The sequence below is a fragment of the Nomascus leucogenys genome, chromosome 23 (assembly GCF_006542625.1).
Source record: "Nomascus leucogenys isolate Asia chromosome 23, Asia_NLE_v1, whole genome shotgun sequence".
Classification (NCBI taxonomy): domain Eukaryota; kingdom Metazoa; phylum Chordata; class Mammalia; order Primates; family Hylobatidae; genus Nomascus; species Nomascus leucogenys.
The window spans coordinates 12,821,049-12,846,997 of NC_044403.1; the positions used below are offsets into that span (position 1 = coordinate 12,821,049).

Sequence of the window (25,949 nt, forward strand, 5' to 3'; positions counted from 1 at the left end):
CTGCCGACCAGGAGGAAATATTCTTATTTTTCTGAAAAAAAGAAAAATTTGGAGGACCATCTTCTATCTTTGTGTTTGAAAGAGTGTAATACAAATACAATAATTCCTTAGTCTTAACAGATTGACTTTACGTATAATTAACAATCGAATTCTCTTTTAGGTCGATCACTCAATTTTACTCTGTCTCTGATTGTTTTTATTTATCACAGAAATAGAAATGATACTAATTTTATTTACTATCATAATTAAAGATTCATTACATTCAGTCTTTAAGCCTTGACATTAATATTTATAACTTAAATTTAATATATGTATGTGTATATATATAGTACATATTTTTTTTTTCATCATACCTAGTACTCGTATAACCATTGAGTGGAAACCCAGTGCAAGCGATTTCAGTTCAGGTTGAACAAGTCTGAAATAAGATAAAGGCAAAGAAACATTAAATATTTTTAAAATATCAAAATGAAACAACATTAAAGCCTTCTCCTGTGTTGTTTTTCTTCATGATAGAATTAAGCTGTCAGTTGAATGGCCCCATTATATAAAGTTATATTTTAATTGTTTTAAAAGGCAAACATTTGAGCAATAATAATAATTATTCCCTTATTTATTCAATGCATCATGATTTCAAGATGGCTTAAAAATATTTTCTCATATGGTACCTTTGAAAATCCTATGAGAAAGTGGTTAGAACAGACTTTATTATGCCTCTGAAGATACTGATTTTTTGTGGTCTGGTCAGGGTTATGGTAAGTGTGAAAGAGCATGAGTCTTCTTCATAAAATGATTTACTTTCCTTTTGGTAGACACCCAACAGTGAGATTGCTGGGTCAAATGGTACTTCTACTTTCAGTTATTTGAAAAATCTCCACATTGTTTTTCATAAAGGTTGTACTAATTTATATTCTCAACAGTATATAAGCATTCCTTTTCCTCAACATTCTTACCAGTATCTTGCTTTTTGACTTTTTAGTAATGGCCATTCTGACTGGTATAAAATGGAATCTCATTGTAGCTTTAATTTTCACTTCTCTGATGATTAGTGATATTCAGCATTTTGTCATATGTTTGTTGTTTGTTGACTGTCTTTTGAAAAATGCTGGTCATATCATTTACCCTATTTTTAATAATTTATTTTCTTGGTGAGTTTTTTGTATTTCTTATAGATTAAGGATATTAGCCCTTTGTCAGATGTATTGTTTGTAAATTTTTTTTTTATCCTGTAGGTTGTCTGTTTACTCTGTCGATTATTTCCATTGATGTGCAGGAAATTTTTAGTTTAAGTCCCATTAGTCTATTTTTGTTGTTATTGTTGCATATCATCAGTGAACAGAGTTTATTTGAGTTCCCCTTTTCTAATTTGGACAACTTTTCTTTCTTTCTATTGCCTGATTGCTCTAGCTAGGACTTCTCATACTATGTGCAGTAGGAGTGGTGAAAATAGACACACTTGTCTTGTTTCAGGTCTCAGGAGAATGCTTTCAACTTTTTTCCTTTCAGTATGAAGTTGGCAGTGGGTTTGTCATATATAGCTTTTATTATTTTGAGGTATGTTCTTTTGATGCCCAGATTGTTGAGGATTTTTGTCATGAAAGATGTTAAATTTTATCAAATAATTTTTCTGCATCTATTGAGATGATCATATGGTTTTTGGTTTTAATTTTGTCTTATCAAATGGTTTTGGTTTTTAGTTTTTTCAATGTGGCAAATCACATTTATTGATTTATGTATGTTGAACCAACCCTTCATCCCTAGAATAAAAACAACTTGATCATGTTATAAAATTTTTCTTATGTGCTATCGGATTTGATTTGCTAGTGTTTTATTGAAAATTTTTTCATATGTTCATCAGGGATATTGGTTTGTGGTTTCTTTTCTTTTCTTTTTTTTTTTTTTTAGACCAGTCTTGCTCTGTCTCAGTCTCCCAGGCTGGAGTGCAGTGGAGCGATCTTGGCTCACTGCAGCCTCCGCCTCCAGGGTTCAACTCCTGTGAACTCTCAGCAGCCCTTGACACAGTTACTTATGCTCTTTTTGACATATGCTTTATTAGTTTGAGGACAACCCTCTTTCCTAGTTTTTCTCATGAAACCTCCTCAGTTTTCTTTATTGGTTTCTCCTATTATTGATCTTTAAATTAGAGTAATTGAGAACTGATCCTAGGATCTTCTATCTGTACTCAGTCCCTAGAAGATCTCATTAGTTCCATGGATTTTAATGCCGCCTTGGGGGATTGCTTGAATCCAGGCATTCAAGGTTACAGTGAGCTATAATCATGCCATTATACTTCAGCCTGGGCAACAAAAGGAGACCTTGTCTCTAAATAAACAAATAAGTCAAAATAAAAATAAATACCGTCTGTATGTTGCTGACTCTAAAATTTATGGCTCTGGCATCAAGGTTTCTCCTGCTGGATTGCATATATGACATTGTTGCTAGATATTGAACAGGCTGCTCAGCTTTATAGAGATAGAACAAATTCTTGCTTTTTCACTTTCCCAATCTATTCTTTCTTAGTCTTTCCCATTTTGTTCAATAGTACCACCATCCTTCCAGAACTGAAGCCAGAACTTTGGGATTATCCTTAAATTATCTTTCTCACATGCCACATTCAATGTATCAGCAAACCCTACCGGCTTTGCATTAAAAAATAAAACAAACGCTGGGTGCTATGGCTCAGGCCTGTAATCCCAACACTTTGAGAGGCAGAGGATGGCAGATCACTTGAGGTCAGGAGTTTGAGACCAGCCTGGCCAAGGTGGTAAAACCAGGTCTCTACTAAAAATACAAAAATTAGCTGGGCATGGTGGCGTGCACCTGTAATCCCAGCTACTTAGGAGGTTGAGGCAGGAGCATCGCTTGAACCTGGGAGGCGGAGGTTGCAGCAAGCCAAGATTGTGCTACTGCACTCCAGCCTGGGTGACAGAGCGAGACTGTCTCTCAAAAATAAATAAATAAAATAAAATAAAGCAAAACAACGGAGACTCGTATTTGTTTCATCTACTCATTTCATTTACTTCATATTTTCCTACTATCAGCATCCTCAATCAAGCTTCCATCTTGTGAAGAACAATTTGAGCCTTCTGTTTTCCTTGACTTCACTGTTGTTTTCACAAAACACACTTTCCACCCACAGCCAGAGTGATCTTCTAGTTATGTAAGGCATCTGTGCAAATGCTAATACTTAAACCCCCTTGGGCTTCTCAACACATTTAGAATAAATTTCAAAGTCTTTCCTGTGACCCATAGGATCTGAACTAGGCTAGCTCTCTTGCTGCACTTGTTACCTCTCTCTTCCTTACACACGTTTTTGTACCTTGTGCATGTTAACTATACTTCACACCAGGACCCTTACCTTTGTTCTACCTTGCCTGGATTGTTCCTCCCCTGCCTCCATTTAGCATGACTTGTACCTTTATTTTCTATCTCTTCATTCAGGTCTTTACTCAAAGGACTTCCAAAGCACAACATCTGAACTAGTATCTCTTACCTATTTTCTCATTTTTGTCTATTTTCTTAACTCTGATTTATTTATCTTTCTAGTGCTTCACACTTACTCTATTTTATATATTTACTCACTTATTTGTTTATTGTTTTTTCTGCTACACACATTCATTCCTTCATTCCCCACCCACACTAAAAGCTAATAAAGTTCTATCACTTTTGTTGACAGTTGCATCCTCAGTGCATACAACTGTGCCTGACACAAAAAATGAATACATGTTGAATAAATGGATGTCCTTCTGCCTACTTAATCAAGTTTAAAAAATAGCCTCATAGTGTAAGCATTAGAAAAGTATTAACAAACTGAAATTTATATTTTATTCTATAGACATATTCACAAAATGCTTATTTCAATAAAATCAAAGGCTAGCGAGAGTTAAATATTTTTGACAAGTTGTAATGCTGATTTAATCAATTTCTGAAATAGATATGATATTGTTATCATCAATGATGGAACAGTTTTTTAAAACTCATGAGTTTAAAGTAAAAGCTAAAACCTGTTGATATGCAAACTATTATTTAATTTTAAGGTTATTTTTAATACATTAATGAATTTAATTTGGCAAATATGAAAGGCTTCTCCTTTTGAGTAGACAACATTTTATATTAAGATGGAGCTATATCTGTGGAATATTTGGCATAAATAATTTGATAAGATTTGCAGTCAGGGTCAAAATTAAACAACTGTAAATTCAATTTACAGGTTGATATTAATGTTAACAAATGTTAAAAATGCTTTTTTTTTTTCATCTCTACCATGTCATGCTGTTGGTTGACAGTGAACTTGTGATCAACAATGTAGGTTTTAAAAGTACAATTGATTGTTAACCCAGGTCACTATACTTACACATGTATATTTTTAAGATCTAAGAGCAATTATTTACATGTTACCAGTTTTAGGTGATTGAATCAACTTGGCCAGTAGGGCATGCATTATCTGCACCCTTCCTAACTCTCCAATCTTATCATGTGTCACAACCTCTCATTCGGTATGTTTCAATCTGCCAACTTCTTTTCATTTCTCAAACACACCAGCTCTTTCCTGTGTTAAGGCGTCAGCACCCAGACCCTCTCCTGGAAACACTTTCATTTGGCTTTTTCTTTAGATCTTTAGAATAAATGTTACTTATTTTGAGATGTACTCTGAATCCCCTTCTTCACAGCCCCCCACCTCAATCCTAAATTAACTTTCCTTTTGAATCTTTCTTTTCAGGGAAATCTTTTTCCTGATGAGGACTCAGAACAATTTATAAATATGTGCTTTGATTTTAAGATTATTTATCTAACACCAGTCTTTCTTGTAATTTTGAAAGCTGTATGACAACAAGTATCTTATTGGTTTCATTTACCGTGTAATATTCATCAAGCATTGTATCTTTTCTTTTTTTTTTTTTGAGACGGAGTCTCACTCTATTGCCCAGGCTGGAGCGCAGTGATGCGATCTCAGCTCACTGCAAGCTCCGCCTCCCGGGTTGATGCCATTCTCCTGCCTCAGCCTCCGGAGTAGCTGGGACTACAGGCACCCACCACCGCGCCTGGCTAATTTTTTGTATATTTAGTAGAGACGGGGTTTCACAGTGTTAGCCAGGATGGTCTCGATCTCCTGACCTCGTGATCCACCCGCCTCGGCCTCCCAAAGTGCTGGGATTACAGGCGTGAGCCAGGACGCCCAGCCAAGCATTGTATCTTTTCTAATGAGCCAAGAAAGGAATTAATTCTTCCTGTGTATTTTCTTATTTTTCTACAAGGGTATTATAAAAGTCATGCTGTGAGTCGATTAAAAGTTTTGGAATGTTATTATCAAATGGAGCATATTTTATATCTAGTTTTCAAATGCTTTATTTTAATGAAATCAATAGATTTACCCTGAGAGACCCATTAGGATGCAAGGCAACTCAAAATTCAAAAGGTTCTTTTAGGATCCTAGGGACATTCTTTTACAACTGAGACAATTGTCAGTCTGTGTCTTCAGATTCTTAGTAAGAGAAGAAAAGTATGGAATCTGGACTTCTTAATGGAAGAATTAGAGGCAAAATTATTAATTACGGCCTTGAGAGTTCATAGTAATTTTAATAAAATGAATTCTCAGAAAATTAAAATTTGACAAAATATGAATTTGAATTCCCAGTATATTATGTAAAAATATGCATATCATTAGGTGTGTTTATAGTCTCATGCATATGAAAATGTTTTTAAAAGTCATACTTACTTAATAATCAGCATGACATGTGAGGTGCCTCCAAGTGCAGAGAAAAATAAATTGAAGACTTGTATTGCAACAAAAAAGTAAAATTTCCTTGTACAAGCATCATCTCTTGGGCATTCACCCAAATGGGCTGAGTAATTTCTGTTCTGTAGACCAGTTACTTCCAAACAACTACAGTTGTAAAACACCTTAAACGTTGTGTATAAAATACGACATAAGAAATTTGCAAGACCTAACAGTGCTGCAAATACATTGCATTATATTTAGTGAAGTCTCACTCGTTCAAACTAATATATTTACAGATTAAGAAGATTCTAAAAATACAGTTGCTTAACAGATAAAAGGTAAAATAGTTTTCTGGATTTCTTTCTATATAAGAAAATGTAATTCATGATTGACATTTAATTCATTCTTAATTTTAAAATTAAGAAACAAAGATTAGTGCCTAGAACTTTGTATACAACTTTCTCATCACTATAGATTCTCTTTAATAATTATTTTCCATTCCCTTTTACTCGCTGCAAAACACATACTCTTTTGGACAATCTCTTAGTTTCAGAGACATGCCCTGAAGAGGAATTATCCAAAGAATTCAGATAATTTAGCAGTTTGGGAGGAATCAAAATTTAACTAGAGTCACCCATGAAAATGGCACTGAATCCAGCAAAAATAGAGGTAGAAAAACTAAAATTTTAATTTAGCAGACATAAACAAAATCCAAGGATACAATGACAGATAATATTATTACCAGAGAGTTTAAACACAACAGAATGCCCCACTAGTGTTTAGAGCACAGAAGTGGAAAATATAGAAACAAGTGATTTCAGATTTTTAATCAGTTGGACAGTTTATATAGATAGGTGGCTTTAATAAATTCTGTTCTAAATCTAGGCTAAAGTTTAAGGGAAGCTCACCTTGAATCTATTAATGCTAAAGACCAATTATTGAAGGAAGAATTGTAGAAGAATTTAAATCTATACATCTACGGTTCTGCCAAACTTACCGTTCTTACTATTTTTTTTCACTAGGAAAATATAGAATAATTTTTTACGGAACAAGTGTATTGGTCAATAAAACTAAGCTTTGGTACAAAGAACACCATTTTAAGAAGTGATGGTTCATTATTGAGGATTTAGTAATAAATAAATAAATAAATACACAAATAAATAAATAATAAAAACTTTGCAGTAGCCCCCGAATGGCATAGTCATTGCCAGTGTAATGAAGATTATGTCTTGTGGTAGACAGAATTCTTTTTAGGGTTTAATATTATGTCACTTTCAGGCCTTCGCTAGTGTGCAAAGAGGGAGCATGTATTAACTGGGTCATTCTTATCCAACCATCCAAGACGAACCATCCAACGACCATCCAAGATGAACAAAGAAGTAATTGAAACCCTGAACACCAATATAGCGTTCCAAATTTGAATCAGTACTGAAAAAACCTGCCTATCAGTAAAAGCCCTGGACTAAATGCATTCATAGCCAAATTCTACTGGAAATACAAAAAAGAGTGAGTACCCACTGTACTGAATTATTCTGAAAAATTGAGGAGGAAGGACTCTTTCTTAACTCATTTTTTTGAAGCCAGAATCATCCTAGTACCAAAATACAGCAAGACACAACAACAACAACAACAACAGCAACAACAGCAAAAACAAACCAACAGGCCAATATCCCTGGTGAATATAGATGAATATAGATGCATATAGATGCAAAATTCCTCAACAAAACACTAGCAAACTGAATCCAGCAGCACATCAAAAAGTGAATTCATCATGACCAAGTAGGCTTTATTTTTGAGATGTAAGGATGGTTCAGTATACACAATCAATAAATGTGATTCACTACATAAATGGAATTTAGGATAAACAGTATATGAGCATTTCAATAGATGCTGAAAAAGCTTTCAGTAAAATCCACCATCCCTTTATGATAAAGTTCTTCAACAAACTGGGCATTGAAGGAACATAGCTCAAAATAATAAGAGCCATCTATGATAAAACCACAGCCAACATCATATATAATGTGCAAAAGCTGGAAGATTCTTCTTAAGAACAGGAGCAAGGCATGAATGCCCACTCTCACCACTCCTATTCAACATAGTACTGGAAATCCTAGACAGATCAATCAGGAAAGAGACAGAAATAAAACATAGACAAATAGGAAATGAACTCACATTATCCCTCTGCACTATGATATGATTCTATATCTCAAAAACCCTAAATACTCTGCCAAAAGCCTCCTAGAACTGACAACATACTTTAGTGAAGTTTCATATTACAAAGTCAATGGAAAAAAATTAGTAGCATTTCTATACACCAATAACAGTTAAACTGATACCCAAATCAATAATGCAATTCCATTTGAATAACTACAAAAAATTAAATACCTAGGAATACATTTAACCCAAGGAAGTGAAAGATCTCTACTAGGATAAATACAAACCCTGATGAAAGAAATTATAGGTGACACAAACAAGTGGAAAAACATTCTACTCTCATGGACTGGTAGAAAAATTATAATTAAACCGTCTATACTGCCCAAAGCAATCTACAGATTCAATGGTATTCTTATCAAACAACCAGCAAGATTTTTCATTGAATTAGAATAAAACTATTGTAAAATTCAACATGAAAAAAGAGACTGAATAGTCAAAGCAATCCTAAGCATAAAGAACAAAGTGAGAGACATCCCATTACCTGATATCAAACTATACTACAGGGCCACGGTAACCAAACAGCATAGTACTGGTTCAAAAACAGACACATAGACTAAAGGAACAGAATAGAGAATCCAGAAGCAAAGCCACACACCTCAAACCATCTGATCTCCAATGAAGCTAGCAAAAAAAAATGCAATGGGGAAAGTGCTCATTATTCAATAAATGGTGCTGGAATAACTGGCTAACTGTATGCAGATAAATGAAACTGGACCCCTTCTTTTCATATAAAAAATTTAATCAAAATGTGTTACAGACTGAAATGTAAAACCTAAAACTATAAAAACCATTGAAGAAAACCTAGAAAATATTCTGGATATTGGCATTGGCAAAAAGTTTATGACTAAGTTCTCAAAAGCAACTGCAACAAAAAAAAATGGACAAGTGGGATATAATTAAACTAATGAGCTTCTGCACAACAAAAGAAATAATCAACAGAGTGAACAGACAATCTATGGAATGGGAGAAAACCTTTGCAAACCATGCATCTAACACAGGACTAATATCCAGAATCTATAAGAAATTTGAACAATTCAACAAGCAAAAAACAAAAACAATATTAAAACGTAGACAAAGGACATGAACAGACACTTCTCAAAAGAAGACATACAGGCAGCCAACAAACACATAAAAATGTTTAATCATCAGAAAAATGCAAATCAAAATCCCAAGGAGATACCATCTCACACCAGTCAGAAGGGCTATTATTAAAACGTTTAAAAAAAAAAAAAAAAAACAGATGCTGGCAAGGTCACAGAAGAAAGGGAATGCTTATCCTATGTTGGTAGGAATGTAAATTAGTTCAGTCACTGTGTAAAGTAGTTTAGAGATTTCTCAAAGAACTTAAACAGAACTACCATTCAACTCAGCAATCCCACTACTGTGTATATACCCAAAGGAAAATAAATTCGTCTACCAAAAACACATCTACTTATATACTTATATGATCATCACAGCTCTATTCACAATAGCAAAGACATGGTCTCAAACTGGGTGCCCATCAACAGTGAATTGGATAAAGAAATGTGGTACATATAGACAATGGAATACTACATGGCCAAAAAAAAGGATGAAATAATGTCCCTTGCAGAACCTGGATGCAACTGGAGGTCATTATCTTAAGTGAATTAACATAGGAACAGAAAACCAGGTGCCACATGTTCTCACTTATAAGTGGAAGCTAATCACTGGGTCCACACGAATATAAAGACAGGAAAAATACATATTACAGACTACTAGAGTGAAGAGATAAAAAAAGAGCAAGTACTAAAAAACTACTCATTGGGTATTATGCTCACTACCTGGGGGATGGGAATGATTGTACCCTAAACCTTAGCTTATCACAATATACCCATCTAACACAACTTCATTTGTATTCCCTTTACCTAAAATAAGAGTTGAATTATTTTTTTAAAAAATAGCAAAATAAAAATGAATAGCAAAGGAAAAGGAAACAACTGCACAAAAGATTCATTATTGCCAGGACTAAGATGTGGGCTTTTAAGTAGTCTTTGGGCCATATTTGTGCAAGTTTATTAAAGTTGTGGCCTGTCTTCAAAATGTGCGGGATGCTTTACTCTTTAAAGTTCTGTGTGCCCTTCCTTATTACAATTGGTAGGTAGGTCCATGTGCAAGAGTAGATGGAGAATGTTTAAAAATCAAACACAGAAGGGCGTGGCAGAGAGCAATAATTATAGCTGACTGTTTCAGTAATGTTGGTAATAGTAAAAGTTCCTAGGAAAACATTACTCAACTTTGTGAGATGTTGAGTGGATTGTAGGCATGGGAAACACCATAACCCATTCCCAATGATAGGGAGCTACCCAGGAGATTAGAGAAAAATCATAGTTCACATGGAAAGAAAGGTTTTGCAAGAAGAAAGAAATGACATGCCTATGGGACATATTGACAACAGGTGAGCAGGATACTACATTATCTTGAGTAGAAGTGCCAGCTTTGGAAAAATCAAAATGGAAAATCAAGAATAGGGCAGTTAAATGAACATGAAGCCTTGATTAATTTCTTAGAAAGTAAAAAGGGTAGTGATCCCAGAGCTAAATAGATTAGAATCTGTATATAACATTGCATATTGATTGTTGTCTTAGCAAGATAGGAAGTGCTGATAATGGGTTAACTCAGGACATTTTCCTGAATTCTGAGGGATAAAGTAATTCCAACTTAATGAAAATTATAGGCTTCAGTCAAATGAGATGCTTCTTAGATATTCTAAATGCATTCAAATTCTAAAAGGTCATAGTCTTATAATCTCAAAGGAAAAAATTGGGGTGATCTCCAGTTAGAATTCAAGTAACAGAAAAACCTGATTGTGCCCTAAGCAGACTTTTATATAAAACTTTGTTTATACAACATCAAACCCATCACAATAACAGATAATACTGGAAACTTTCTCTTTTATCTTTTTTAATGGAGTCCTTAGTTACAGAAAGATTTGGTAAAAAAATTGTTCAATCTAATCTGTGCTTTTGAATAAGGAGAGGAAAGTAAAAACTAATACTCACTATAGGTTTATTGCCACTTGAAGATTTGCAACCTGCTAGACAAGGTGAGATGTAAGTTATTCCATTGTTTCCACAAACTGGTTCCCATTGACTTTCATCACAATTGCAGTCTGAGTTGCAATAAGAAAGTGGTACATCTCTATGAGATGTCACTGGATTATTTCTGGAAATATATGATAGATATATATCAAAAAGAGAGAGAGAAGAAAAAGACAAAGAAGGCGAGAAGGAAGAAGTAAAGTGAAAGCAAAGAAAGGGAAAAGAAAAAGAGAAGATAAAGAATTTTTCTTTATATGAAGAAATTTGCTTTGATGATGACGAAATGGCAAAGTTTTTTAATGCTTATTTATTTTATGCTCTCCATCTTTGCCAATACATGACTTGTGACCTAGAAAAAGCAAAATGTAAAAATAAACCAAAGATGTTAAGTAAGACTTAGACAAGAAGTTGTTATAATTCTATTAAGAAATTTCATATTAGATAAGTTACATCTTTTTTCTGAGACTGAGTTTCTCTTCAGTAAGGTGATGACATTAGACTGACATTCCTTTCAGCTCACTATAAAGTCTTGTGAGTCTACGAATGCTATTTATCTAGGTTGAATTTAAAAATCTCTATTTTAATATGTAAGAAAAAAACAGACATGCTTAAAGCAGAACCTCTACAAAATGAAAAATCAAGAATAATAGAATCAGTTGAAAAAGGCTAGAAAAGCTCAGTATATTTTTGAAATAAAACTATAGTACACTTTATACTGATTTCCTTTAAGAAATGGTTATAAATTATATGATTATACCATAGCTAAAATTATAAAATATATTTTTTGTATAATTTATTTCTGCTTAAACATTTAAAAATTATTTTCTTTCAAATGTTTAATTTGATAATAATTGAGGATTGATGTGTTATCTTTGAATGAGCGCATAATTTAAATGAAAAACTAAGATTCATACTTCAGAAACTACATTATCAATAATTTTATTAAAAAGCATATTCTGCTTGAGGAAATACTACTTGGAGTGGTTAAGCAGAATGGTTTATGACTACTATAGTCAGAATGTTTGTGGCCCCCAAATTCATAGATTGAAAACTAATCTCGTATATGAAGACTTTATGAAGTCAGGCCTCTAGAAAGTGATAAGGTCATGAGGATGAGTACTCATGAATGGAATTACTGACCCTTTGCCTGCTCCATCCCCCATGCTTGGACACAATGAGAAGGTACCATCTATGAATTAAGAAATAGGCCCTCCCTAGACACCAAATGTGCCATTGCCTTGGTCTTACATGTTCCAGCCTTTAGAATCTTGAAAAATTAATTTCTGTGTATTAATAAGCTACCTAGAATTTTGCAGCCTGAATGGACTAAGACAATAACCCAGTCCAAATATTGCAGTCAGTCACATCTGTGTTTATATTAGTTCTGGCACTTCTTTCTAAAATCAGTTTTGCCATTTGTAAGTCATAGATAATAATGTCAACCTCACAGGGGTTTTCTTTTTTTTTTTTGGAAAAAAATTGGTTCTCAGAAGTCCTTCACACTCTTATAAAAGATTGAGGGCCTGTTCCAAAGGGATTTTGTTAAATTAAGTTGTACCTCTTGACATGTACTATATTAGAAAGTAATACTAAGAAAATTTTAATACACAAAAGTACATAAGCACACATATTTTACCAGTCAGATTGATGAATTAATAACATACCTTGGAGCATTAGAAAATATCACTATACTGTCAGGATAGCATGAGAATAAAAAGGCAAATAATGTCTTAGTATTATTATAAAAATAGTTTTGAAGTTGTGCACCCCTTGATAAAGTCTCAGGGATCCTTAGAGATATTCAGAATACATTCTGAGAACTCTGCAATAACTCATACTTAAAAAAAATCTTTCCCCAGTCGCAGGATTTTATAAATGTTGAATCCATTAATTATATTATTTATCATTAGATTATGAGTCCCATGAGGGAATTGATGTATCCTACAAATATCCTTAATATTTACCTTTAAGGAAGGGCTTAATAAAATTTTATTAAATGAAACAAATTCTGTTTAACTCTGCTGCCATCTTTTGTATACTTTGTACAGTGACTAACCTTGTTGTCAAGAAACTGGCCTGTCCTTACAGCCAGGAAGACTTTTGAACTAAGGGTGTGACACAGGATCAGTCTAGAGTCTAGAGACATTGTGTGACTTCAACATGTTACATTTTTTCTGACTCTTCAATAATAAAGGCAAGTATAATAAAAGGGTTGGATTGCATCATCTCTAAGGTTCTTTTGCCTCTAAAATTCAGTATTCTAGGACAATGTATTTTAATTTACTACAGTAGGTGATGGTGGATAGGAGATACCAATAACAGTTCAGAATTAGCAGTGTGCAGGGAAACAATTTCAGATAAGCTTGGCAAGCCTCCAAGAATAGCACAATGTTTAGAGAAGAAAATGTGGGAATATTTGACAAGTTAAAACCAACACCTCATGGGATCCAGACTTTGAAAGCTCAGCACCAGTAGTAAGCAGCACTAAAGAACATGGTTACTGAATTGTGATCTGAGCATCTCTGTTTGTTGCTTGAATGTGAAACTTCCTAAGCTTAAATTATTGGCTATATTCAGGAAATTATCAGAAAACTGCATAGGATTCTTTCCCTTGATTTGAGGTGGAGACTGTTGCACTAAAAATATTTTGCTATACATGGTAATCATGGAAAAGTAAAGATTCTTCAATGTCTAATATGCAGTTATATATAAAATATTTCTTAATGCTACTTCCAATGTAGATAATATCAGAAAAAAATATTAGCTTGCAAAAAAGAAAATTCAGTACAACATTAAAAGTGTTCTTTTGTTAAGATAGTTGTTAAACATCGATATGAACTGTAGATAAAAATTGTTTAGTCACTTTTGGATAATGCCATTTATGTAACTCTTATGATCCATCCAAGATTACAGTGGTGGTTAAGACTTAAGAGTTTTGGACTTAAAAAACCCAAATTTGAGTTAGAATCTTAACAATGCTAGCTGTGTAATCCACGTATTTCTCGAAGCCTTACTTTTCCCATTCATAAAATAAGGATAAAAGTACCCACTACTAATTGTAAGTACCACATATATCATAGTTATTATTATTACAACCTATGTTGTTTCTCTTTAATGGAGGAATAAAAGAATGTTTTTGAGGTCTTAAGAAACAGATATTTTAAAAATTTTAAAATTGAAATTTCTCTTAAAGAAAGTTTAGTTAAAATTGTTTTCTGCTTTATATTACTTATAGAGACTCTTAATTAGATGGTTAACATATTATGCAATTGATATAGTGATATATACAAACCCATCATAGGTCATAGTTAGGCCGGCAACTGATTTATTTTCACAGAGTATGAAAAAATATAATAGGTAAAAGGACAATGACATTGCAGCAGTAAAAAATGAGAATTTGGCAATTCCAACGGTGTTCAATTTGAATTTTTTAATGATATATCCTCCTAAAAACATTCCACTTGCAAAAATAGGTATGGTTATGACTCCTAGAAAAAAAAGAAAAAAAGTTGTAATCATATATGAGTTTTCTGATATGTCTTTATAGATGAAACACAGTGTATGCCAATCAAATTTATTCAATATTATTGCTTCTTTTTAAAATTTTACTTTAAGTTCTGGGATACATGTGCAGAATGTGCATGTTTGTTACATACATATACATGTGCCATGGTGTTTTGCTGCACCTATCAACCTGTCATCTGGGTTTTAACCCCTGGATGCATTAGGTATTTGTCCTAATGCTCTTCCTCCCCTTGCCCCCCATCCCCCAGCAGGCCCCGGTGTGTGATGTTTCCCTCCCTGTGTCCATGTGTTCTCATTGTTCAGCTCCCACTTATGAGTGAGAACATGCAGTGTTTGGTTTCTCTTTTCCTGTGTTAGTTTCCTGAGAATAATGGTTTCCAGCTTCATCCATGTCCCTGCAAAGGACATAAACTCATTCTTTTTTATGGCTGCATAGTATTCCATGGTATATATGTGCCACATTTTCTTTATCCAGTCTATCATTGGTGGTCATTTGGGTTGGTTCCAAGTCTTTCCTATTGTAAATAGTGCTGCAATAAACATATGTGTGTATGTGTCTTTATAGCAGAATGCCAATCTTATTACTTTTTAAAAAGAAGAATGACATAGCAGCACGGTGGTAAGGGATCCGTGTAATTTGTTCCTGCCAATGATGACAGTTTGGTTTCCTCAATAGCAAAAGGCAGTGTGGCTGAGGATATTTGTTTGTTGGAGCAGATAATTTCTATGAGGCAATTTTGTTTTTCTGGAAATCAACAACAACAAAACACCATCTTTCTGCCTATGGAACTTCATCTAAAGCCTTTTGCCTCTCTCAGATAGAGTTCTAACCCTCAGTAACTCACACTAAATCTGCCCAGAGCTTAACAACATAAAAATTAATATATCTTTGTCATTTATTAAAAAACACATAGAACCTGAATTGACAAATAGGTCTACATACAGGATTAATAATGTTTAATCCCTCCTATAACTTTTCCATATCTTTGTCTAGTAAGAGTTATTAAAGATGAAGTTTTCTCTAGGAAAAAGCTCAGGCTAGGTTACTGGGAGTCAAAACATTACCTTTAGATTTTAAACTTTTATCTTAAGATCAACAAAGAGATTATCGGGAAGCTTGGTCTCCTGCTTCAGTACATTCATTTTCTTGTTTACTTATTACCTAGTTACATACCACATGATAAGTTGTTTAATTCATCATATATTTATTGAATTTCTATAATGTGTCTACAATACTAGAGTTGTGGGAAGAATAATACAAGGAAACTTTCCTTAATAAGCACATCTAAATATGCCATTGAAAATAGATATTGTAGCAAAAAATACTCTGTAAAATATATTTGTTTTGAATTATGCATATTTTGATGTATTTAAATTGATACTCTTTTTTGGAACTATTAGTGTCATATTTTTGTAAGTAACTGAGTCTTGATTTCAAAGTCCATAAATTATAGAATTATAATGATTATAATTACAAAAGGGTTTGTCTCAGGATCTCAGCACTAAATTATAAGATCCAATTATACAGATACTACCTCTAAATTTTCCATTTATTTGCAACATTTTCTTCAGGAACTCATCTAAAATAAGATGCAACTTCAAATGCAGAGCAATAGTGACATCACAAGTTTTATATATTTAATAACATTTGAGAAAGAATACAAGAAAATTATACTTATCCTGTATTACTAAAATACAAAATCACTTTCACAATAAAATGTCACTTGGAATACAGTATTTAGTAGTATTTCACTTATTAAGCACACAAGTAAAAAATATGTCTTACCTAATAAGATATTAGCCTTAGATGAAGGCTGACCATACTGTTGCTCTACATATTTGAAGACATAAGTAAAACCACCAATATAGCTGCTTACTTGTAACAACGTCAAAAGCACAAATATAACATACAGGGGATTAGTAAGGATGCTTTTAAAAGACTGGAAAAAACCTATAAAATTGTAAAAATAAAGAAAATATTTGAATGCAACTTAAATATACATTTATATCTAAAATTTGTGAACGTAAGTCATGTAAGATTTAAAATTCTATAAACACATAATGCAAAGAGTGAGACTTGTCTGCAATACCACAGGCTGTAAACAGTTTTTAAATATATTTTTCAATATTTTCCATACGAATATTAATATTTATTAGTTTATTTTACCCTCAAATAAGGTCATATGTAAGTGCTGTTTTGTAACTTGCTTTCTTCACTTAATATTTGGTTATCCTGGGTACTTTACAATACTATTGCAAACATATTAATTTACTTATTCATTCATTCAACAAATGTTAGGTTTTCAACTGGGTACCAGACAATATGCTAATTGTTCAAAAAACAAAAGTGAAGGCCGGGCACAGTGGCTCACTCCTGTAATCCTAGCACTTTGGGAGGCTGAGGCAGATGGATCACCTGGGGTCAGGAGTTTGAGACCAGCCTGGCCAACATGGTGAAACCCCATCTCTACTAAAAATACAAAAATTAGCCAGCATGATGGCACACACCTGTAATCTTAGCTACTCAGGAGGCTGAGGCAGGAGAATTGCTTGAACTAGGGAGGTGAAGGTTGCAGTGAACTGAGATAGTGACACTGCACTCCAGCCTAGGCAATAGAGCAACAAGACTCCATCTCAAAAAAACAAACAAACAACCAAAAAAAAAAACAAACAAACAAAAAGTGAATAAGACATATGATGTTTCTTATTTATTAGTACTTAATAATATAAGTATTATATTAAAAATACAACTATTAAATGGAAATATAAAGACAGCATAATTCAAAACTCACAGAAATAAGACCATTGATGTTCAAAATTCTTAAAGATTAATTTAGTATGAGGACTCAGACCTCTTGTTTCTCTAGTAGACAGCTTTTCTACCATAACATACTTTCTCAGTAAATTTGGCAATATTATTAACCCTCTGTCTTAAGATACAAGGAAAGCAGCCAGGGGATAATATTGTGTCCCAAGTAGTATTATGATAGTAATAATACAACCACCTATCCCTACAAACAGCTGTGGTAACAAACTTCTAACTTCTGTTCATGGTAGAAATTATGTCATTTGGATCTGTGATCACCAGGTCAAATAGCTGTAATAGGAGTTAAAAGTAGAAGGAACTACTTAGCAAAACAGTAGGAAGTATCAGAGTTCATCAAGACAGAGCCAAGATATGGTTACTGAGAGATGGATGATACAGCCTTTGAAATATTTTTCTCTATGTAAATCTCTAAAGATTTTCATTAGATATGGTCAGAACTAAGACATCCATCTAATGTCAGCTACGAAACAGTTGCATCTACTTAAAATAAGGAGAAAAGGGAGTTACAGAAAAGACACAGAAGAGAAAAAAAGAAGAGGTAAGAAAATGTATAGTGGGAATAAACAACATTTAAAATTCTTAGGCAAAAGTGCCACATTTCTCTCAATAGGTCTCCCCAGTCATGAAGAACTGTCCCTGATTTGTAAGTATTATAAGTGAGTTGTGGCCTTTCTTCAACAGAAATGGAGCATATACATTCACAAAAGCATTGCATTTTTGAGGATGAGAAATTCAATGTCATCCAGTGTAAACTTCCGTACAGTCATGATCTACTATATATCATTAATAAGTGGATCAATAAACAACTTAAGTGGCATTAAACTGAGTACCTCAGGAAGCAATTTGCTCCACTTTCGAAAAGTTCTCATTGTTTACACACTGTTTTTGTAATGAACTGAAATCGTCCTTTCATTCTAATCAGTTTTAGTTCTATTCGAGCATATGGAATAAGTTCAATATTTTTTTCTGACTATATATTATTTTATCCATTCCTAATAGATACATACTTAAGATCCTCTTTATTAGGATCACGCTTACAAAAACTGTTCATAATATAGATTGTGTCTACAATTGTCCTATTTATACATCTTCATTATCCTCTCTGTTCTTCTTGGATCACAGTCAACCCTGCTCCTTATAGGTTTAGACAATCTAATATTTTTTAAAGATTTGATTTGGTAGAGTAGAAACATCACATACAAAATGAAAATTATTGATATAGTACTTTTAGTGTGAACGTTAAATTTTAAAAACATAAATGTTTAACATCTGATTCTTAGGAAAACAAACTTCTACTTGTAGTATATCCCAATTTCCATGGTAATAAATCATGGTAATTCTCTTGCCATGAACAATTTCAACCTACCAGTGTAGCTGAAACTTAACAGTCCTCTGCTATGAGCCAGTATAAAGAGTACCAGAACACCACTGCCCTTGGGTTAGTGTGATAGAAAGGAGAAAATAGCAATAAAGTAATAAGTAAAAGATGTGATGAAAGGAAGAACGCAGGCTACACTGGAGAATTTGTCATTTTACTTTAAAGAAAGCTTGAAAAAGATGCCAAGGGTTTAGGTGTTGCATTGCTTAGGCTATTTCACCATTTCTCCCTAATCTGAAAACTGCTGTCAACACCTCACTGATTCACATATCTTGCTCTGGCTACTGCCAAGTCATTCTCTTTGTTTATTGACTCTCAATGGTTCTCCATTAGTCCCAGGGCTTATATTCAAAAGAGGAGGCACTATCAAATGCTGATGCATCCTAATTTACATTACTTACTCTAATTATCTTAACTACCACCCTTGCTTCCACTTTATTTTGAATATTTAGATAAGATAGATAGATAGATAATTACCAAAAGAAATATTACTCTAATTACGTAGGGAGAAACTTCTCCCGGCTTCCTTCTCCTTAATCCATCTCTACACCTGAGAATAGTTAAGTTTAATTTCACCATAATACTTAAGGCACTATATTGCTATAGTATCACCCACTAGGTTCTCGAAAAATAGAGGTAATGTTTTATTACCAGGGCATAGTGCAGTTCCTGGTACTACTTGTTGAATAAATAAAGGAATGAAATATTATAATTCTTTGAACTCTCCCAGTTTAGACCATATAATATTAAAATTAATATTTACTATTTGGCTCATAAAAAATGGATGTTTGTAAGCTTTTGTTGGTTTCTCCCTGCTAAAAAGTACAAACCTAATTCTCTTCCACTTGTTATGTGCTCAAGACATATATGTTAACTTTAATAGGAGTTTTAGAAAAATAATTTATCTAAATTTAGTGCAAAAGGAAGCCAACTCCAGATGAGTTGGGTATGCTTTATTATTTTGGAATACTCATTCTTCCTTTTCATTGAGATTAACAACTCCAAATTGACAATGAATGTAAAATACTTACCAGTCACATTTTTGGTAATATTTTTTCCTTGATTGGTCAAATTAGCTGTTTGATTCTTTTCATCATTTGTTTCCAGCACATGCAAAGATAGTGAAGCTTTTCTTTCTTTTTGTGGTTTATTTGGAGTTTGGGGCAAGAAAAAGAATGGTATGGAAGAAATAATGGAGAATAGTCCAGACACAAGGAAATTAAGCCACCAAGCTCCAACCCATCGAGAATCAGTAGGAGTTATCCTGACAGTGCCTAGAATAAATAATTAAAGAAGCCAGTCAAAAATCATTTTGAAATACAATAGGTTCAGGGAAATAATGGTATGAAGAAAGTAAACTACATTTCCTCAATTCCAAGACATGATTTTTTTCTTTTAATTTTTTGTCATCTCTGAGACTAGGATCAGTCTAACATTTGATGACATAATGCAACAGATACTGTCTAGGAATCAGTCATGATATCGTTGTCATTGCCTGAGCTTGTGTGCACTTGATGGCTTTTCTGATTACATGACTGGACAATTTCTATCACTGGACATTTAAGCTTGCAGACCATTTAGTAACTACCTGTGGAAGAACTATGACGTCTCATTGTTGTCTGAAAATGTCTATTGGCACAAGCTAATAAAATCCAGAAAGGCTCAGCAATGAAATTTTAGCAGTTTGCAAGAAATTCACTGAGTCAATAAAGGGGCTTCCCACTGTGCCTGAAATAAGCATTTCCAACTCTCTTGACAGCCCAGAGGATAAGAAAATACAGTGAAAATATGAGTTTAAAAGTAACCCTGAAGAGTTAGACTCTAAATGTTAAGGATAATTTAACCATTTTATTTCAATCATATTTTTCTTTAAATCATGAATAAGAGTATTATGTAAATGCTATATCTCAAGTGTAAATGCACTCTTTTAACAGGCATAAAATAATCTAAGTAATAAAAAAGCCAATATGAGTTATCAGCAAGATAGCATAATAGGAAGGACTGGACCCTTTTTTCTTTCAACAATATTTTATTCAACAACAATACACCGATCAATTCCATTAGTGGAAAATCCAGAAACTAGTTGACAGGCCACTGTACCCCAGGAAAGTGCAATATTAGCTACATTGACATTTTTAAGAAAATTGGAGACACCTCTTTACTGTTCCTCTCCTCATTATAATACCATGCATTCAAGAGGAACTAGATATTTGCAAGTGCATATGAACACTTGCAATAGCTCTATTGCCTGGCTCAACATTGACTGAATGTAAGAAAACCGCATCTCCAGCTTATCCCTGTGGACAGACAGAGTGAGACTGCGCATCCAAAATTGTAACTTTTCAGGTACTACCCTTGCGACTGTCTTCTATATCACCTATCTTGAAGTGTTGACAGGACCCAGCATATACTAGACCTTTGGAGGCTACAGAAAACAAAGAAGGCAGCTTGAACTAGTATGTAAGCATTCCCATCGCTCCTGGCCCATAGCTTAGGGCAGAGTGACAAAGTTAAAAAAAATTAGAAACAAAAACTTAACTCCAGCTTCTCTATGGGGAGGGAAATATTTCAACCACAAACCTAACATTTCATCTTTTCTGTGTCCAACTCCAGCAGATGGTCATTGTCTTGCCTATCTTGGGGCTAGGCATATGCTTGCTTCCAATGGGCTACAAAGAACACAAAAAATGGTGGCTTAAATTAGCACATGAGCACTTGCTACAGCTCCTCCCTGCTCCCAGATCTATGCAGAGTGAGGAGGTAAAAAAAGCAAACAAACCAACAAACAAACAAACAAAAAACAAAGAAAACACCTCAGTTTTCAAATTCTCCTTGGGAAGGCAAAAAATTGGATAGCATGTGAAATATTCAAAATTTTCTGGGAGTTGACCAAGTGATGGGCTTCTCTGTCCACTGTCTAAAAGTGCTCATGAGACCCTGCATACTCTGGATTCTGGAAGTTCCTAAGAAAAAGATAGCAGTTTAAAAAAGAATCAAAATTTGAGAGGCCCACAGACGCTCTGCTTGGGTTGAATGAAAAAAGTTTTCTCCTATACAATACCAGTCCATGAAGACTTGGAGGCTGATATGGTTTGGGTATTTGTCCTGTTCAAATATCAGGCTGAAATGTAATATCCAATGTTGGAGGTAGGGCCTGGTGGGAGGTGTTTGGGTCATGGGGGTTGATTCTTCATTGCTTGGTGTTGTCCTTGCAATAGTGAATGAGTTCTCAAGAGAAGATTTGATTGCTTAAAAAGTGTGTGGCACCTTGCCTCCCTCTTGCTCTTTCTCTCAACATGTGATGTGCCTGCTCCTGCTTTAACTTCTGCCAGGAGTAAAAGCTCCTTGAGGTCTCCTCAGAATCTGAGAGAATGCCAGTGCCATGCTTGTACAGCTTGCAGAATCATGAGCCAATTAAACCTCTTTACTTGATAAATTAGCCAGTCTCACGCATTCTCGTATAAGAATGCCAGAATGGCCTAACACAGAAAATTGTTACTGAGAAGTGGGACATTGCTATAAGGATACCTGAAAATGTGGACTTGACTTTGGAACTAGGTAATGAGCAGAGCTTACAAGAGTTTGGGGGACTCAGAAGAAGATAAGAAGATGAAGGAAAGTTTAAAACTTCTTGGAAACTGGATAAATGATAATGACCAAAATGCAGATTGCGACATGGACAATGAAGTTCATGCTGAGAAGGTCTCAAATGGAAATGACAGTTATTGGGAGCTGGAGCAAAAGTCACTCTTGTTATGCCTTAGCAAAGTACTTGGCTGCATTGTGTTCATACCCTAGGGGATCTGTGGAAGTTTGAACTAAAGAGTGATGACTTGGCTGGGCACGGTGGCTCATGCCTGTAATCCCAGCACTTTGGGAGGCCGAGGTGGGTGGATCACAAGGTCAGGAGATCGAGACCATCCTGGCTAACACAGTGAAACCCCATTTCTACTAAAAATACAAAAAATTTAGCCAGGCATTGTGGCAGGCACCTGTAGTCCCAGCTACTTGGGAGGCTGAGGCAGGAGAATGGTGTGAACCTGGGAGGTGGAGCTTGTAGTGAGCCGAGATTGCACCACTGCACTCCAGCCTGGGCCACAGAGCAAAACTCTGTCTCAAAAAAAAAAAAAAAAAAAAAAGAGAATGATGACTTAGAACATCTGATGGAAGAAATTTCTAAGAAGTAAAGCATTAAGGATATAGGTTAGCTGCTTCTAATATGCAATGCTCAGATATGAGAGCAAAGAAATGACCTAAAGTTGAAAGTTATATTTAAAGGGAAAGCAGAACATAAAAGTTTGGAAAATTTGCAACCTAACTATTTGTCAAAGAAAGAAAAAGAGTTTAAGTAAAAAACTGTCTCAAGTTGCAAAAAGGACATTATAAAATGATTTTTTAAGTTAATTCACCAGGAATATACTACCCAATATATTCACCCAATCTCAAAGACCCCAAAGCTATAAAGCAAACATGGACAGAACTGAAAAGAGATATATAGAGAAATACAATACAATCATCTCTTGGTATCTGTGAACAATGGTTCTAGGACTCCCTATGGATACCAAAATCCAAAGATGCTCCAGTCTCTTATATAAAATAGTGTATTACAGTTAGCCCTCCATAGTAGGCTGACTTCATAATATCTCACTTTCAATTATAAATAGAATGACTAGAGAGAAAATCAATGAGGAAACAGAGGACTTCAACAACATTATAGACCAATTGAACGTAACAGACACATAGAGAATACTTCACTCAATAAAAACAGAATGTATATTCTTTTCAAATAGAAATGGAACATTTTCTAAGATAGACCACATGTTACATCATGCAACAGGGTCTTGATACATTTAAATTAAAATCATACCAATTATCTTTTCTAACTACAATGGAATAAAACTGGAAATTAGTATCAAAAAGAAAAGCAGAAAATTTTAAAAATATAGATACTAACAAACTTTTCAATAATTAAATTGTCAAAGAAATCAAAAGGGAAATTAGAAAATATTGAGATATGAAGAGAATCAAAAACAAAACATTCTAAAATGTGAGATGCAGCAAGGACAGTAGTAAGAGGGAAGTGTTCAGTAATAAATATCTACATTTGTAGGGTAAATTTCATTTCCATAGCCAAAAAACAGAGGGTATTTCTCTAATTTATGGTCACTAGCAGCATCTGGCATTGTTTGCTCTCAATGCACACTGATAAATATCACATAATTATGCTAGTAAAAAGTAAAGAATTATCTTAAACTAACAACCTATTTTACACCTCACAAAATTATAAAAAGGAAAACAAACTAAGGCCAAAGTTAGCAGAAGAAAAAAAAAGATTAGAGAAGAAATAAATAAAATAAAGAATATGGAAAAAAAACCATTAGAAAAAATATCAACAGAACTAAGTGTTGATCTTTTTGAAAGATAGGCAAAATTGACAAACTTTAAACTAGACTAAGCAAAAGAGAAAAGACTCAAACAAACAAAATCAGAGCTGAATGTGGAGACATTTAATTGATGCTAGAAAAATAAAACAATCATAAGAGATTACTATGAGAAATTATACATCAAAAATTAGATAAGAAAGAAAAAATACATTCCTGGACACATAAAACACAGAAAATATAGAAAATATAAAGAGATTTACAACCAGTAAAAATATTGAATTAATAATCAAATACCTCTTAACAAAAAACTTAGGAACAGACGGCTTTACTGGTGCATGTTACTAAATAGCTAAAGAAAATATTAATGGCAATCCATTCTGATCTCTTGCCAAAAATTGAAGAGAAGAGAACATCTTCAAACTAATTTAATGAGGCCAGCATTATTCTTATACCAAAGCCAGACAAAGACACCAAAAGGAAGAAAACTACAAACCAATATATCTGATGAAGACAGAGGAAAAAATCCTCAAACAATATTAGTGAACCAAATTTAATAGCATATAAAAAGGATACTACACTATATTCAAGGGGGATTTATACCTGAAATGCTAAGTTTAACAAATATCACCAAGTGTAATGTAACACATTAACAAAAAAGGACAAAATCTACATGATCATATATGCAGATGTTAAATAGCATTTGATAAAATCCAACAATGTTTTGTGATAAAAACTTTCAACAAGCTAGGAATAGATAAAAATTGCCTCAACAAAATGAAGTGCATATTTAAAAAGCCCACAGCTAGCATTAAATTCAAGAGTGAGAGGGTGGAGCCATGATGGCTGAATAGGAACAGCTCTGGTCTACAGCTCCCAGCCTGAGCCACACAGAAGATGGGTGATTTCTGCATTTCTGTTTGAGGTACTGGTTTCATCTCACTAGGGAGTGCCAAACAGTGGGTGCAGGACAGTCGGTGAAGTGCACTGTGCACGAGCCAAAGCAGGGCAAAGCATTGCCTCACTCGGGAAGCACAAGCGGTCAGGGAGTTCCCTTTCCTGGTCAAAGAAAGGGGTAACAGACGCCACCTGGAAAATCGGGTCAGTCACACCCTCATACTGCGCTTTTCCAATGGGCCTGGAAAACGGCACACTAGGAGATTGTGTCCCGCACCTGGCTTGGAGGGTCCTATGCCCACGGAGTCTCGCTGATTGCTAGCACAGCAGTCTGAGATCAACTGCAAGGCAGCAGCGAGGCTGGGGGAGGGGCACCCGCCATTGCCCAGGCTTGCTTAGGTAAACAAAGCAGCCAGGAAGCTCGAACTGGGTGGAGCCCACCACAGCTCAAGGACGCCTGCCTGCCTCTGTAGGCTCCACCTCTGGGGGCAGGGCACAGACAAACAAAAATTCAGCAGGAACCTCTGCAGACTTAAATGTCCCTGTCTGACTCGCAGCTTTGAAGAGAGTAGTGGTTCTCCCAGCACGCAGCTAGAGATCTGAGAACGGACAGACTGCCTCCTAAAGTGGGTCCCTCACCCCCGAGCAGCCTAACTGGGAGGAACCCCCCAGTACGGACAGACTGACACCTCACTCGGCCAGGTACTCCTCTGAGACAAAACTTACAGAGGAACTATCAGACAGCTGAATTTGTGGTCTCACAAAAATCTGCTGTTCTGCAGCCACCACTGCTGACACCCAGCCAAACAGGGTCTGGAGTGGACCTCTAGTAAACTCCAACAGACCTGCAGCTGAGGGTCCTGTCTGGTAGAAGGAAAACTAACAAACAGAAAGGACATCCACACCAAAAACCCATCTGTACATCACCATCATCAAAGACCAAAAGTAG

General features: G+C 34.6%; 1 protein-coding gene across 1 annotated transcript in view; it reads right to left on the reverse strand.

Moving 5' to 3' along the window:
• The window catches only part of SLCO1B1 (solute carrier organic anion transporter family member 1B1), a 101,071-nt gene that overhangs the window by 18,939 nt on the left and 56,183 nt on the right, over positions 1-25,949 (reverse strand). Inside the window, exons 8-13 of the mRNA XM_030804744.1 lie at positions 19,754-19,996; positions 16,304-16,468; positions 14,285-14,480; positions 10,954-11,116; positions 5,717-5,901; positions 354-418 (exon numbers count right to left, since the gene is read on the reverse strand). Coding sequence (XP_030660604.1) covers positions 354-418; positions 5,717-5,901; positions 10,954-11,116; positions 14,285-14,480; positions 16,304-16,468; positions 19,754-19,996 — 1,017 coding nt within the window. The remainder of the gene's footprint in view (positions 1-353; positions 419-5,716; positions 5,902-10,953; positions 11,117-14,284; positions 14,481-16,303; positions 16,469-19,753; positions 19,997-25,949) is intronic.